Source organism: Physeter macrocephalus, chromosome 6, assembly GCF_002837175.3.
Source record: "Physeter macrocephalus isolate SW-GA chromosome 6, ASM283717v5, whole genome shotgun sequence".
NCBI classification, from domain to species: Eukaryota; Metazoa; Chordata; class Mammalia; order Artiodactyla; family Physeteridae; genus Physeter; species Physeter macrocephalus.
This window is the reverse complement of record NC_041219.1, coordinates 59,383,130-59,396,560: the sequence shown is the minus strand read 5'-3', so window position 1 is coordinate 59,396,560 and position 13,431 is coordinate 59,383,130. Positions and strand designations below refer to the sequence as shown.

General features: G+C 43.7%; 1 protein-coding gene and 1 long non-coding RNA gene across 5 annotated transcripts in view; both read right to left on the bottom strand.

The window, feature by feature from the left end:
* Window positions 1–6,126, bottom strand: part of PHC1 (polyhomeotic homolog 1) — a 22,997-nt gene extending 16,871 nt beyond the window's left edge. For all 4 annotated transcript variants that reach the window (XM_024129039.3, XM_024129041.3, XM_028490994.2 and 1 more), the window contains exons 1-5: window positions 6,039–6,126; window positions 3,091–3,249; window positions 1,873–1,983; window positions 991–1,071; window positions 350–499 (exon numbers count right to left, since the gene is read on the bottom strand). In XM_024129039.3, coding sequence (XP_023984807.1) covers window positions 350–499; window positions 991–1,071; window positions 1,873–1,983; window positions 3,091–3,204 — 456 coding nt within the window. In that variant the 5' untranslated portion in view covers window positions 3,205–3,249; window positions 6,039–6,126. The remainder of the gene's footprint in view (window positions 1–349; window positions 500–990; window positions 1,072–1,872; window positions 1,984–3,090; window positions 3,250–6,038) is intronic.
* A 1,015-nt stretch (window positions 6,127–7,141) lies between these two features.
* On the bottom strand, window positions 7,142–13,161 carry LOC129392188 (uncharacterized). Its single transcript, XR_008617666.1, has 3 exons — window positions 13,049–13,161; window positions 9,562–9,664; window positions 7,142–9,004 (listed from the first exon to the last, which is right to left on the bottom strand). It is a non-coding gene; the product is annotated as an uncharacterized lncRNA (long non-coding RNA).
* Window positions 13,162–13,431: the final 270 nt, after the last annotated feature.

Below are 13,431 nucleotides of genomic sequence, written 5' to 3'. Positions count from 1 at the left end.
CTAAGGTGAACATCTTCTAACTTAGGATCTCAATAATCTGCAGGCTACCTGTAAACGCTAAGCACCACTTCTAGAGGTTAAGTAAGGCATAGGAAGTAGATCAGCCTGTGTTAAAACGTCTGGGTAACCATGATTAAATAAAACAGCTTTCACTCTGGGCATTCCCTGGTGGTCCAGTGGTTAGGACTCGGCGCTTTCACTACTGCGGGCCCAGGTTCAATCCCTAGTCGGGGAGCTAACATCCCATAAGCTGCGTGGTGCAGCCAAAAAAAAAAAAAAATAGCTTTCACTCAATAAGTCACAGGACATTTATGCCCCTGGGGCGACAGCGGCTGTGGCTTTGGCTTACCCGTAGATACATCTGGGCCTGGGACTGGTTGAGGGGTGGGGAGGTGGTGTTCCCCAGTAGCACAGATTGGGTCAAAGTGGTAGCACTGGGAGAGCTCACACTCTGGGATCGGCTGATGAGCTGGGCGGCCGACGTGGTGGCCAGATTGATCTGTGTGGTACAGAAAGGAACCAGGACTCAGGACTGGGGAGAGGTAAAAGGAAATATACACGACTGACAAATTCAGAGTGATGCGGTCAAGAAGAGAGTATCTCACTTTCATAGAGTCAGGAGGAAATGAATAATACCTTGCTATCCATTACTGTCATCCGGCTACTGGAGGGTATCACCAAACCAGTCCCTAACCACCAGCGTAACAGTTGAGAAGGCAAAGGAACGAAAACGGAACCGATCTTACTTCTATTCAAGGCTTTGCTACCGCCTACGCAGGATTTTCCTCCTCCTTTCTTAGACCTCCTCGTTAAGACTTCTATACAGATCCAAGCTGGTTACTTTCCATTTTACTAACATTCTCCACATAAGGGCAGTAAATACCATTGACGGCTCAATAAACACTCTCAGATCAGCAGCACAAAGTAGTTTAACCCAGAGACAAAGACCCAAAGAGGAAAGCCCCTCAGAGGGGAGGAAGCAGTACTCACGGAGGCCTGGGTGGTGGTGGTCTGCTGCTGGGCGGTGCTGGTGTTTGGGGAGCTGGCCTGCCGACTGGCAGCAATCGTGGCCTATTAGAGGGGAAAGAAGACAAGAGCGAGCAGAGTCAATGATGGAAAAGGCTCTGAATCTGCCAGTAACAGATCACAGGCACAGATAGAGATTTCAGGTAAGAACTGAGAGCCTCTACTACGGAGCAAGGACGAGTGTCTTCACAATCCCAATTACCCCCATGCTGTCACATATGCTAACCCAATGACTCCCACATGACCCACCCCGGGCAGGTAGGCAACCCGTTCTCTTCCTCCCACTTTCCTTTAGCTGCAAGAAACTTTGGTCAGGTCGCGTCATGAGTCACTGCTAAGTCCAGCCCAGTGCTGCCCAATCAATACAAATATAATACAAGCCACATATATAATCTAGTATGAACATTTCTCGAAAAGTGAAAAGAAACAGGAGAAGTAAACTTTAATCATTTACTTTATTCAAGCTGATCTATCTCATTTCAACATGTAACCAACACAAACAAACTACTGAAAATTCTTTTTTCATACTAAGTCTCTGAAATCCAAAATCTTTTCGCACACCTCCGTTGCACTAGCCGTATTTTAAGCACTCAACAGCTACCTGGGGCTAACGGCTACCATACTGGACGGTACAGGTCTAGCACAAAGCCATGCTATCTCTAAAAGGTAGTTTCCCCACAGTTCTTACTGAGAGCCCAGACACTAAGGTCTCTTCATCCTCCTGCAGGAGGACAGGAGGCAGAGGAGACTGTTTCCAGCCTAGCTCAGCGGAGGAGGTAGCGTGCCCCGACCCACCTGTAGTGCCTGTTCCCTCCCTCCTGGGCCAGCTAGCTGCTGACCTCTCACCTGCTGGACGGCAGCCAGGCTATGCAGCTGGGCATTGCTGAGCTGCTGCTGGAGCATGAACTGGTGGAAATACTGAGCCGCGTTGGGCTGACGCTGCAATGCCTGCAGAGCCTAGGAAGAAAGAGCGGGGATCAATCCACTTAGAATGAATCACTCCTGGGACTGGCCTGGCGGTCCAGTGGTTAAGACTCCGTGCTCCCAATGCAGGGGGCACGGGTTCGATCCCTGGTCGGGGAACTAACATCCCGCATGCTGCACGGCGTGTCCAGGAAAAAAAGAAGAATCACTCCTAACTCCTATTCTATGGAAATCACTGTGATCCTCTGAAAGGGACATATGGGAAGGAGGGAAATAAAGGAAGATGGGTATCTGGTTAAATTGTCAACATCTGATTTGTCCATTTTTATAGCAGAACCAGTAAGTCCTTAAAAAGTAGACAAGCAGTTAATTCTGCTGTGCTCTATTCTTGAAAAGTAAAGCAGTGTAACTCACATGAACTCTTATTTCCCAAAACGGAATCTGTAAATACGATATAACAAAGAATTAGGGGACTAAACTGGTTTGAAAATAAATGGGATGTTGATTAATGTAAAGAGAAGAAGAAAATAAAAGACCATATTCTAGGGATACAATAAAGGTGACAGAATCCTAAGGGGTTGGATATGATGAAAAATAGAGTAAATGGTCCCTTATGAAAGACCGTATCAGGTAAAATTTTCAAGTAACTGGCATTTTCAAACACCTACAGCATAATACTCATGGGTGTTTATCAAGATGATACTGGTAATTCACTTTCAACATTAACTTCAGGATATCACTGTATTTTTTTTTTTAATAATCAGAACCAGTCTTCGGATGTGCATAGTTATTCTAGTAGCTAAAATATTTTAAGTAAAAGTTCTTAACTTCCATTACTCAGGGTGATTTTCAAGAAAGACCAAAAATTAAAAACCTGACAACCCACAAAGAGGAATGGTTAGTGAGCATCTAGCAACATGAACTGAAAGGTATAAAAACCTTAAAGACTGAATCTCATTCTGCCTGCTTGCTCAAACTGTTGTGGACTCCTAAGATTCTCGGAACTGGAAGGGACCTTAGTTGTCACCTGATCCAACTCCCCGCGTGTGCTGGAAAGGAACCAGGGGCAATTATCTTCCTGCAACCTTGCCGCCCCAAGCCACGGCTCACAGATCACAGCCCCTCAGAGCTAAGCCTCACCTGCACTGCTTGCCGTTCATACAGTGACATCTGCGCTATCTGGGGCCGAGAGCCGCCCCCAGCGCCGGAGCTCCCGTTGGTGGAGCCGGAGTTCTGTTCACTCTCAGTCTCCATGACAGAGGTCCAGGGTGCCCGAGGCTGGCGCTCTGACTCCTAGACCTAGATGGAAGCAGCAAAGGATTAAAATGTACACCTGATCTCAAGCTACTATTTCAGGTTATTATTCAAGTTATCTAAGAACCTTCCTCTTCTTCCATAAACCATGATTTCTCCGGTTTAATAACTACCAAATCTTCAATATACTCTCATAACCATAACTTCCCCACACCAGGTTTTGAAGCTAAGCAGTGTCGCAAAATAAACAACTTTTACCTATTCCCTCATGCCATTAAATATAAAATGGCCAGGATGTAAGACGGTTCCTCGTAACAGTAAGGCCGCCTTATATCCCCATAACACTTATAAATAGTTTAAAATCGTCCCATTTAAAATGTACTGTTATCTCATCTCTCTCCGCATGTGCAACACCATCATCAGCATCATCTTATTAACAATGGTCACCATTTACTGAGAAGCTACTAGGTGCCTCCTCTCACTGGGCTAGGCTCTTCTCCTCCATTATCTCTCAGTGCTTTACAGTAAATAGAATTATCCCCACTTTACAATTGTGGAAACGAGGTTTGCTGAAGTTAAAGTTGTCCTAGTTAAGTATCAAATCTTTACACTAGGACGTGCTTCTTCAAACCAAAACCAATCTATGATTAAGGCAGTGTCACTCGCTTTGAGTATTCATTGTCATCATTTTATGGAGGAGGGGCTTAAGATACAGATAATGCATCATAGAAAGGCATAAAACTAGGAGACAGAAGAACTAGCCTACAGCCCATATCCCCCGAAATGCTGCCTGGTTCCCACTCAGGCTACTAGTAACACCTTGGACATGTCACTTTCCCTTCTTATAACCTCAGTTTCCCTGTTTGCAAGGAAGGCTTCACAAATAAGTATAATACATCATTTTAACAAATGACTTACAGGTATTAAACACAGTAAAGACAACAATGAAAATCTTCAAGAAAATAAGATTCAACTTTTGAGTCCACTAAAGTAGTCAGAATTTACCCTCCGGGGTCTACACTAAAATTTGCAAAAAGACATGAAAACATTGCTAAGAACCAAGCAAAGAGACAGATGAGAAGTAGGAAGAAACATGCTTTCGAAGCAGCACTAAATGACCATAAGGTTTTTTTGTTCATTCTTTTTTTTCCCCTCTTCTGTTAAACCTAAATACTATATTGTCTACTTTTGAGGCGTGGAGCCACTATAAATATCGGGTCAGCACAGCACAATTTGGTTTTGGAATGTAAACATCAAACCAGAATTTCTGCTAAGGGGTGTCGACAGTTTTATTAGGGTGGATCTATTTTAATGACTGCATTCAAAACAAAGTAAATAAAATCAAAACGCTTGGGCTTGGAAATAAAGTTGGGGAGATTTTTTTATGACTCCATTCCCAGTATCATCTGATTGCATCGTTATCCCCCAAGAATTCAGTTGCATAGGAATAGCAAATGTTACTGCAAACATGGATATAACCCAAGAAGTACACAGGAGAAATCATACTGGCTTCAAGTCTAGTCTATCTTCTCCCCACATCTTTTGCCAAAATATTAAAGCACTAAACAGATACAGACCCATGAATCCTCATTATCAGCATGTGAAGAAAAAAAGTGGGTAAGGGTTACAGGCAGCACGGCACAGCTGTATAGATCACCGGACTTAGTGCACTGGACTCAGAGACTGGAGGAGACCCCTTTACTAGCTGGAGGGGACATTAATTCCCTTCATGGGTGAAAATGCTAATAAAACGTATGATCCCTCATCTCCCCCCAAAATGGAAGTCTTATTAATTTTTCAGAGTGAGAAACAGAAAAGAGGTGGAAAGGGACCAGCTTAAAGTCTTTAATAAAATCAGGAGAAACTGTCATCAAAACCAGGATTCCTGGATCCCAAGCACATAAATCTATTCATTAGTGATCAGTGTTGGGACTGTAAAATTAAATACAGAAAGTGAAGATAAGAAAAAGTTTGGGAAACACAGTGAATTTAAATTTTCAGAATTTAACTGGAAGAGAAAGAGAAGCTGACCCATAGAGGTCCCCAAAGTAACTTAACCACGGTCATCCTGAAAGGCAGCATTTGGGCGTGTGTGGTTGGGTTGGAGCAGACCTTTGGCAAGGAGCTGGAAGAGGATATTGAAGTGGACCTGGTACTGGGCCTACCGGGCCAAGAGTTGGAGGAAATCAATTTCCCCAAGCACGAAACTGTCTCGTAGGAAGGATGGGGCATAGGAAGGGGGGCGGGAGGAGGGGGGTGGTTCGGGGAAGGCTGTGCCAAAGAAATGGAAGCCATGTGAAGAAGAGGGAGAGGAGACGCCCCAGGGGGTCCTTGTGGTACCTAGAACCTGGATGAGAACGACGTTCGCAAGAGGGATCAATCACACCGCGGGAAGGGGGTCGACTGAGCGGTGCCAGCAGTGAACCGACCCAAACGAGCGGAGAAATGTGCTTACTGAGAGCGGGGAGACAGACAGAAGTCGAGGAACTGGAGGCTGAGTAACCCAGTGGACCAGAAAAAGCAGGGAGATAACTAGACAGCATGCTTGGATGGGAAAGCCAAAGTCAGAGACGGGAAAATGAATGAGAGAATGAGCGGTGAAAAGCAACTAGGGTGACGGGCGGACAGCAGTGAGGCACAGCGAAATGAACAGAAGAGCGGGAGGCTGCACAGGCAGAGGAAAGGACCGCAGAGCGAGCGCCAGAGGTAGGCAGGGAAAGACGCCGGGGGAGGTACCTGGGGCGTTCCACAGCCCGAGGTGGCGGAAGAAACCTCCCCGCGCAGCCAAGCCCCCGGAGGTCCTGCCCCTGCCCGGCCCGCGGCCGCCCGCTTACCTCCGCGCCGGGCTCTGCACCCGAGCGCTCTCGGGGGGCGTCCACCTCACGTGCCGGGGTCCCCCGGCGCCGGGCTGGGCGGGGGGCGCGCTCGGCCTCCGCGGCGGGCTCCCCTCGCCTCCTCCCCTTCCTGGAGGGGCGGGGGCGCCGAAGGCGGGGTGGGAGGCGCCCGGCGCGGCCGCGGCTCCCCGCCCCTCCCGCCGCTCCGGGTGCGGGCCGGCCGCGGCTCCGCCAGGCCTCCGGGGCTCGCTCGGGGCCTGTCACTTCCTGCCGGGCCGAGAGGGTGGGGGCTGCAGGCCGGGGGCTGCGGGCCGGGCTGGAGGAGGGGGCTGGCGGGGAGGTGCTTCCGGGGCAGCCGGACCCTCCCCCGTCCCTCCCCCTCCCCTCGGCGCCCTCCCCCCTCTCTCCCGCGAGTCCCTCGTTTCCTGCCGGCGCCCGTTGCCATGACGACGCTGCTGCCAGGCCTCCGCGCTTAGGCCCCGGGGTTTTTTGTGTTTTTTTCCCCCTCTCTCGCTCTTTCTCCTCTTTTTTCCCCTTCTTGCTCTCCGAGTTCTGCTTGCCGGTGGGAGGGACGAAACGGAGAAAGTGCTGGCCTCTAGCGGGGAACTCACCTCTCACAGAGAAGGAGAGGGAGATGGGAGAAGGGAGGGAAGTGACGTGGAAAAGGGGAAAAAAGAAGGTATTTTTCTGGAGCTTCTGGGAATAAGGGATAGAAAGAAAGGATCAAAGAGACCAACAGGCTGAGCGGGAGAAAACCAAGCAACGACCCTAGAGAAACGGCAGACGGGGAAAGGAAATAAAGCCGAGGGAAGGAGAGAAAAGGACAGAAAAAGATTGAGGAAAAGGAGAGAGAATGTTGATTGTTTCATTCCTCATCCCTCACCTCCACTCGGAGAAGGCGGGAAAGCTGTACAGAAACAGTAAACCCGTTAGGAGTTGACATTCCTTTAAAAGCAACAGCCCAATATAACTTGCTTTGAATAACACATTTCAGTCTGTTATTTCAGGGATTTGGTGTGTGTGTGTGTGTGTGTGTGTGTGTGTGTGTGTGTGTGTGTGTGTGTGTTTTCTTAGATTTAAATATGTATGTAAAAGAGAACGACAAAAACAAGGGAGAAGGCTAGGGGTATAAAGAGAATAGAACAATGGGGCTGTGTTTGGGAAGGCTAAACATTTGGTGAAGCTGTGGCCTTTGTCATTTTTTATCAGTTTTTAATTCTCTTAGTCTTTGAACATTCAGCAAATATTTCTAGAGCACCTACTATGTGCAGCCCCGGTTCTGAAGGCTTAGATTAGATCAGTGCACAGAACAAAGATAACTGCCCTCATTAGCCTTTACGGATGGGGCGAGGGACTGCCTTGTGGATAAATAAGGTTGTTGCTTTTTCTGATATTATCATGGTTGAGTAACTATTCTTACCTCAAGTCTTTTCCTAACCTCTGTTCTAACCAGTTATTTTCTCTGTCAACCTGCTCTTCATTCTCTCCTTTAAAAGCCAAGGCATGATTTATTTTTAGAAAGAAAATAGAAGTATTCTCTTTGCTTATATATTAGATCTACTTAGATTTTCATTGAGAGAGGTGTGTTTGGGCACCGGGCCCTTAATTTGTGGTAGCCAGATTTATGGCAGAGAAAAATCTCAGCCAAGCTTCTAGGAACCAGTCAGACAAGTATGTGAGGGAAGAAACAGGAGGGCAGCCAAAGGACTGGAAAAGCAAAGACATGAGGTGTGGGGAGGTGAAAAGGTACGTTGCCAGGATGGATGACAGTTTTGGCTGAGGATGAATTGAAAAGATTCTGGCAGAGAGAAGTCGTGGTAAAAACTAGGTAAAGCATTAGTCATTTAATTCAAACCTAGACTTTTGGCATGCCAAAGAAGTTTAAAGCTCTCTTTCGGAGGCTTAGAATGGATATAGTGAGCCTAAGCTGATTTCCTGGCACCAGTGAAAAAGTTCTATCTATAGACAATTTTTAGATTATATGACATTCAGGTCAAGAAACATTATTCATGTTTCTATGGGAAGTGTTTAAAGAAGGCCTGTAATATATCCCAAAGAGAAGGAATCCAGATGCCAGAGGGTATGCACTCATTTTTCCAATAGCCTATGGGATTTTGTAACTGGAGGGTACATGGCCACTTCAGCCCCATTAGAAGTGGAACAGAATCACTACTATTGCATATAATTTCATTCCATCTCTAAAGATTTTTTTTTTAATTTCCTGGGTCATGGACCCCTACATCTACTAAAAGTTATACATTTAGATGATGTTAGGGGATAAGGTAGTGATGATGTGTAATTTTGTTGAATTTCTGATATAAATCTAGTCTACAAATACTCTGTCACAAAGCATGCTGTATTGATTATGAGCCATTATTTTAATTTTCATATGTTAAAGGCTTGTATCCCTCACTTCACAGTAATTCTTTTCAAGTTCATTTCTCTCTCCAAGACAGACCAGACTTCCAGGGTCATAAGTTTAACCAATTTTCCAAAGACAAATTCAGCTTAAAAAAGAAATGTATTAACAGCAAAGTGAAGTATTAGGAAAACCTCCACCCATAAGAAAATCCTTGTCAAAGACTCTATCAGCTTGGGAAGTAATGAGAAGCTTATCTAAACCTAAACAGAGCAGAACAATTTGTAATTCCTAGAAAATCTTCAACTGACTTTTCTTTCTTTCTTTCTTTCTTTGTTTTTTGGGTTTTTTTAAAATTTGTGCTAAACTTTCTCATTTTCATTTAATGATTATGCTGGAATTAGCCTTTTCTTTTTCAAACCAAATTGTCTTCTGAATAGAAGCCAAATAATTTCTTTACTCTGCATAACACTGAAAAGCCATTAGCCTAAATAGGTGAAAAGGAAATGCATTCTATCTGGTGTGTAGAAATGGAAGCCCTCCCCCTGCAAACTTATCTGAATAAAGAAAGATCAGGACTTGAAGGAAATCAACAGTTTGGCAGCACCTGAAACAAACAGAAAGTAATATAATTTTGCACATCAACTGAACATTGAATAAGCATTCTTCAAGCTTCTCTTCTAAGCCCAGCAATGTACAATGAATTGTGAAGGAAGAGAGGTGTTACTGTCATGTATTTACAAATAACCAAGTAAGTAAGCATGTGTGATCTCATTTTTATGCAGATGTGGATGGGAGGAAGTAGGGAAAAAAATCAAACTTTACTTTAACCAATTGTGGATGTGAACCTCCATACACATCCCACCCCTATCCCACCACAATTCTGTATGCCACTTCTAGGTCTAGTTGGGAGAAAATGAAGATTAAGAAAATTCATAGACGCTAATATTTTTAAAGCAAAAAAAACCTTTAACATTATTCAAGCCCCTCAATTTTAAGTGGAAAACATTGAAGGCTAAAAGATGAATATTGAAGAGGGGCATTTCATAATCCCTGGCAAATAAAAGATATCCAATAAATATTGATTAACTGAATTAATTTTCTAGGTGCTTGCCCTTCTCTCAATTGAAAAAAAATATGTGGAATTAAAAGATACAAGAATACCTCTCACACAGTGAGAAGACACTGTCTTATGAACCAGGAAGAGGGGTCTCACCAGACACTGAATATGTCGGCATCTTGATCTTGGACTTCCAGCCTTCAGAACCTTGAGAAATAAACGTTTGTTGTTAAGGAAAAAAGAAAAAGAATACCTCTCACTTCTCATCACTAATACCCATAGTGGTGTTCAGGACACACTACCCCAAAATATAGCATCTTGGCATATTGAGTATCTTAAGCTGAAGGAATTTGAGAAAATGGCAGAAGCAGGAAAGTCAGGCTGACCTCCTTCTTTCTTCTCTCTTCTTCCTTAAAACAGGTCATAAAACCCTCATGTGAGAGGTGCCCTGGGAGGGAAGGAGAATCCTTATCTCTGAAGACCAAAGGACACAAAGAAGAATCCTAACAAACAGGCCTTGCTAAATTTCGCCCAGTCACTACAATTACCTCGTACTCTTTAACCTACGTTATCCCTCCATGCCTGTCGCAGCTTCATCAAACCTGGCCTAAAAATATACCGGTCTGTTTCTTTGAGTCTTCATCTCTTTATGAAGTCTCCCATGTCACATCAGAATTATACTAAATAAATCTTTTGAAATAAATTTCTAGGCCCAAAATGGAACTGCTCCTACCCTCCCCATAACCTTTTCTGGTAGCTATTGTTAATCCTTAATTTACAGCTTATCCTTAATTTAAAGCTAGGAAGTTCAGGTAAATTGCTCAAAGTTCACGGGAGTTGTAAGTAATTGAGTCAGAATTTAAATTCAGGTCTGTCTGACTCCAAAGCTCAACTATATCACGTCTTTCAGTGTGAAAAATAGAATAGTGCAAAAGATCTATTTAAAATGCTTAGCACACACATAAACATTTGAACAAAGATGTTTTGCATTTGCCATCATAAATACCCTTAATGGAAGGCCCACCTGCCTTTGTTAACAAGGGAAATAACTCTGGTGATCAGTCTGCATAGATACTGGGGAGATGTCGAAGCAAAAAATAAAGAAGAGAGACATATATATCACTTTCCTAAATTCTCTGTTTTCTCCCTTGTCGGCTTATAAACTATGATAAGCAGGTAATGGCCCCAAAAGATGTCCTCATCCATGAAGCCTATGACTGTGTTATGGTATGACAAAGGGGAATTAAAGCTGCAGATGGGTATAATGCTGTGTGAAAGGAAAATCAAAATGGGGTTGCTATTGCTAAGAGAGCTCTCTAAAATGGAACTGGGAGGTCATTAAAGAAGTGTGACTTATGCACGTCTCCTCCTGGATGGAATTTGACCTTTTGACCTGATGAAGTCATCCAAAACACTGCTAGAAACTCAAGATACTTATGGGACCCTCACCCTAAAACAACTCATGATTCCTAAAGGACAATGATGTTCTGACTCGCATCAGAGCCAATCACAATTCTCGCCGGGCAGCTTTTAACAATCTCATGACTTTTTGTCTTTAAAAGCCCCTGACTCTTTCTCTTCCTTGGAACATCCTTTCGGGACTACCAGAATAACCTGTGTCTCCTGAATTGCAATTCTTAAGATCCCAAATAAACTTTTATTTGCAGCCTCCAACATTATTTTATTGGTTGACAGTTGCCAATCACCTGACCTTAACATAGGAAGATTATCCTAGATTATCTGGATGAGCCCAATGTAATTATAAGAGCCCTTTAAAGTGTTAATGGAGAGGCAGAAGAGACAGGTTGAGAGATGTGATGGGGGAAGGACGCATCCTGCCATTGCTGGCTTTGAAGGTGAAAGGGGACCATATGCTGAGCAATGCAGGAAGCCTCTAGAAGCTGGAAACAAACCAACAAACAAGGAAATGGATTCTTCACTAGCGCATCCACAAAAGCCTCCTAATAGCACCTCGGTTTTTACCCAGTGAGATGCATGTCAGACTTCTGATCTACAGAACTGTAAGATAATAAATTTGTGTTGTTTTCAACGACTAAGCTTGTGGCGCATTGTTACAGCAGCAATAGAAAGTGAACACAGAAGCTAACCGGTATTTCAAAAAACAGAAGCTAATCTTACACCTTTTCTGCTGCCTAAAGTCCAGCCAGTTGCCAAGTTCTTTACTCCTTTGTTTGCTAACAACTGGAGAAGTTATTGTATCACATGCTTGGGCTAATCAATGAGAAAGTGCTCAGGAATCATTTTGAGTGGCAGCTTCTCAGTTCTGTGAAAGCCATTCAAGTGTAATTTTCAAAAAGGTAGAATCATAACTCTCATACAAAAATAAAATGAACATGTGTCAAAGATTTCATATAACTTGTTAATTAATGAAAGAACCAGTGAGGTACTAAAATCAGTTAAAAGTGCATTCGAGAAGCTGGATGTTTAGAGGCAATTTAATAAAGGTATGTTAGAGAAGATTGCTGAGTTGAATAGAAAATTGGTTAATGTCATATTCGACCATGAACCATAACCTTAATAAGGATTATCTTTTCCACTACTGGACAGGAACTATTTGCAGGTTTGAGTTAACCTCTGCCTCTTCAGGGTTGTAAAATAACTCAGTCAATAGGAAATCAATGCAAGGCACAAGCCCAGCACTAAACTGAAAGAACACCTAGGAACCTCTTCCCTCCATTTCTAATTTTCGGATCATTTTTTTGACAACTCTAAATCCAAGTAAAGAAACTGTCAGAGTTGGCAAAGTCAGGGAGGACAGATCTCCCCATCCAAGCTCCCTGCCTGAGTTTTCCTTCCTGACTGCATTCTAGAGACGTGGATGGCAGACCACCAGCAATTGCAGCAAACCTGTTCTTCCCTCAGACTTTCTCAGCTTACAAAATGGCAATCCCAGATGTCAAGACGAAGACATGTTGGAATCATCCTTAACTCTTTTCTGTAGTTTATACCCTACATCTAAGTCCTCCATATATCGAGTATTCAACAAAAAATAATTTGAGGACCTACTATAACACAGTCACTTTTTTCTCTCATGCATGTCCATCAGTAGACAAAACAGGCAAGAATTCTTACCTTCATGGAGCTTGCATTCTAGTGGGGGAGAAGAACAGTAAACAAATAAAATCTAAAATCTATGGAATGTTAATGATGGCAAGTGCAATAGAGGAAAATTTTTAAATGGAAAAGGATTGGGGAAATTTGGGTATAGGGCTAGAATTTAAATACGGTTGTCAGGAAAGACCTCACAGAGAAGATGGTATGTAAGAAGAGAGATGAAGGGAAGAGAGGCAGCCATGTGTATATTTGCTCCAGGCAAAGGGGTCACGTGCCAGTGCATCAGAGGAACCATGCGGTTCAGGGAACGATACTCCAAAATATGACATCCTGGCATATTGAATATTTTAAGCTGAAGGTGGAAACAAGAAGGTCAGCAGAAAACAAGAAGGAAACAGCAGAAACAACAAGGTCAGAGTGAACTTCTCCCTGCCCTTCTCCCTTGAAACAGGTGATAAGCCCTCATTTGAGATGCGCTCTCCCTATACTGTACCTGGAGGAAAGGAACATCCTTACCTCTGAAGCCAGGGATGCCAGGAAGGGGCTGAACAAACAGGTCTTGCTGAGTTCCTCCCGGTTTTCGACATTTCCCTCGTACCCTTTGACCTGTCAGATTTCTCCTAGACTCTCCACTCTTCATCAAACCTAGCATAAAAATATGTGGGTTTAACCATTTCTACAGGTCTTCATTTCCTTATGAAGGCTCCCTAGTCACATCAAAATTATAGTAAATAAACAGGAAGAGAGGAGAGGGAGATGAGGTCAGAGGTGTAAAGAAGTGTGGGAGTGCCAGGGGAGGACTGGAGGACGGAGGGAGGAAGCAAATAATGATGATAAAACCTGACATGATCTGATTTACATTTTTTACATTTACATTTTTTACATTTACATTTTTTAAC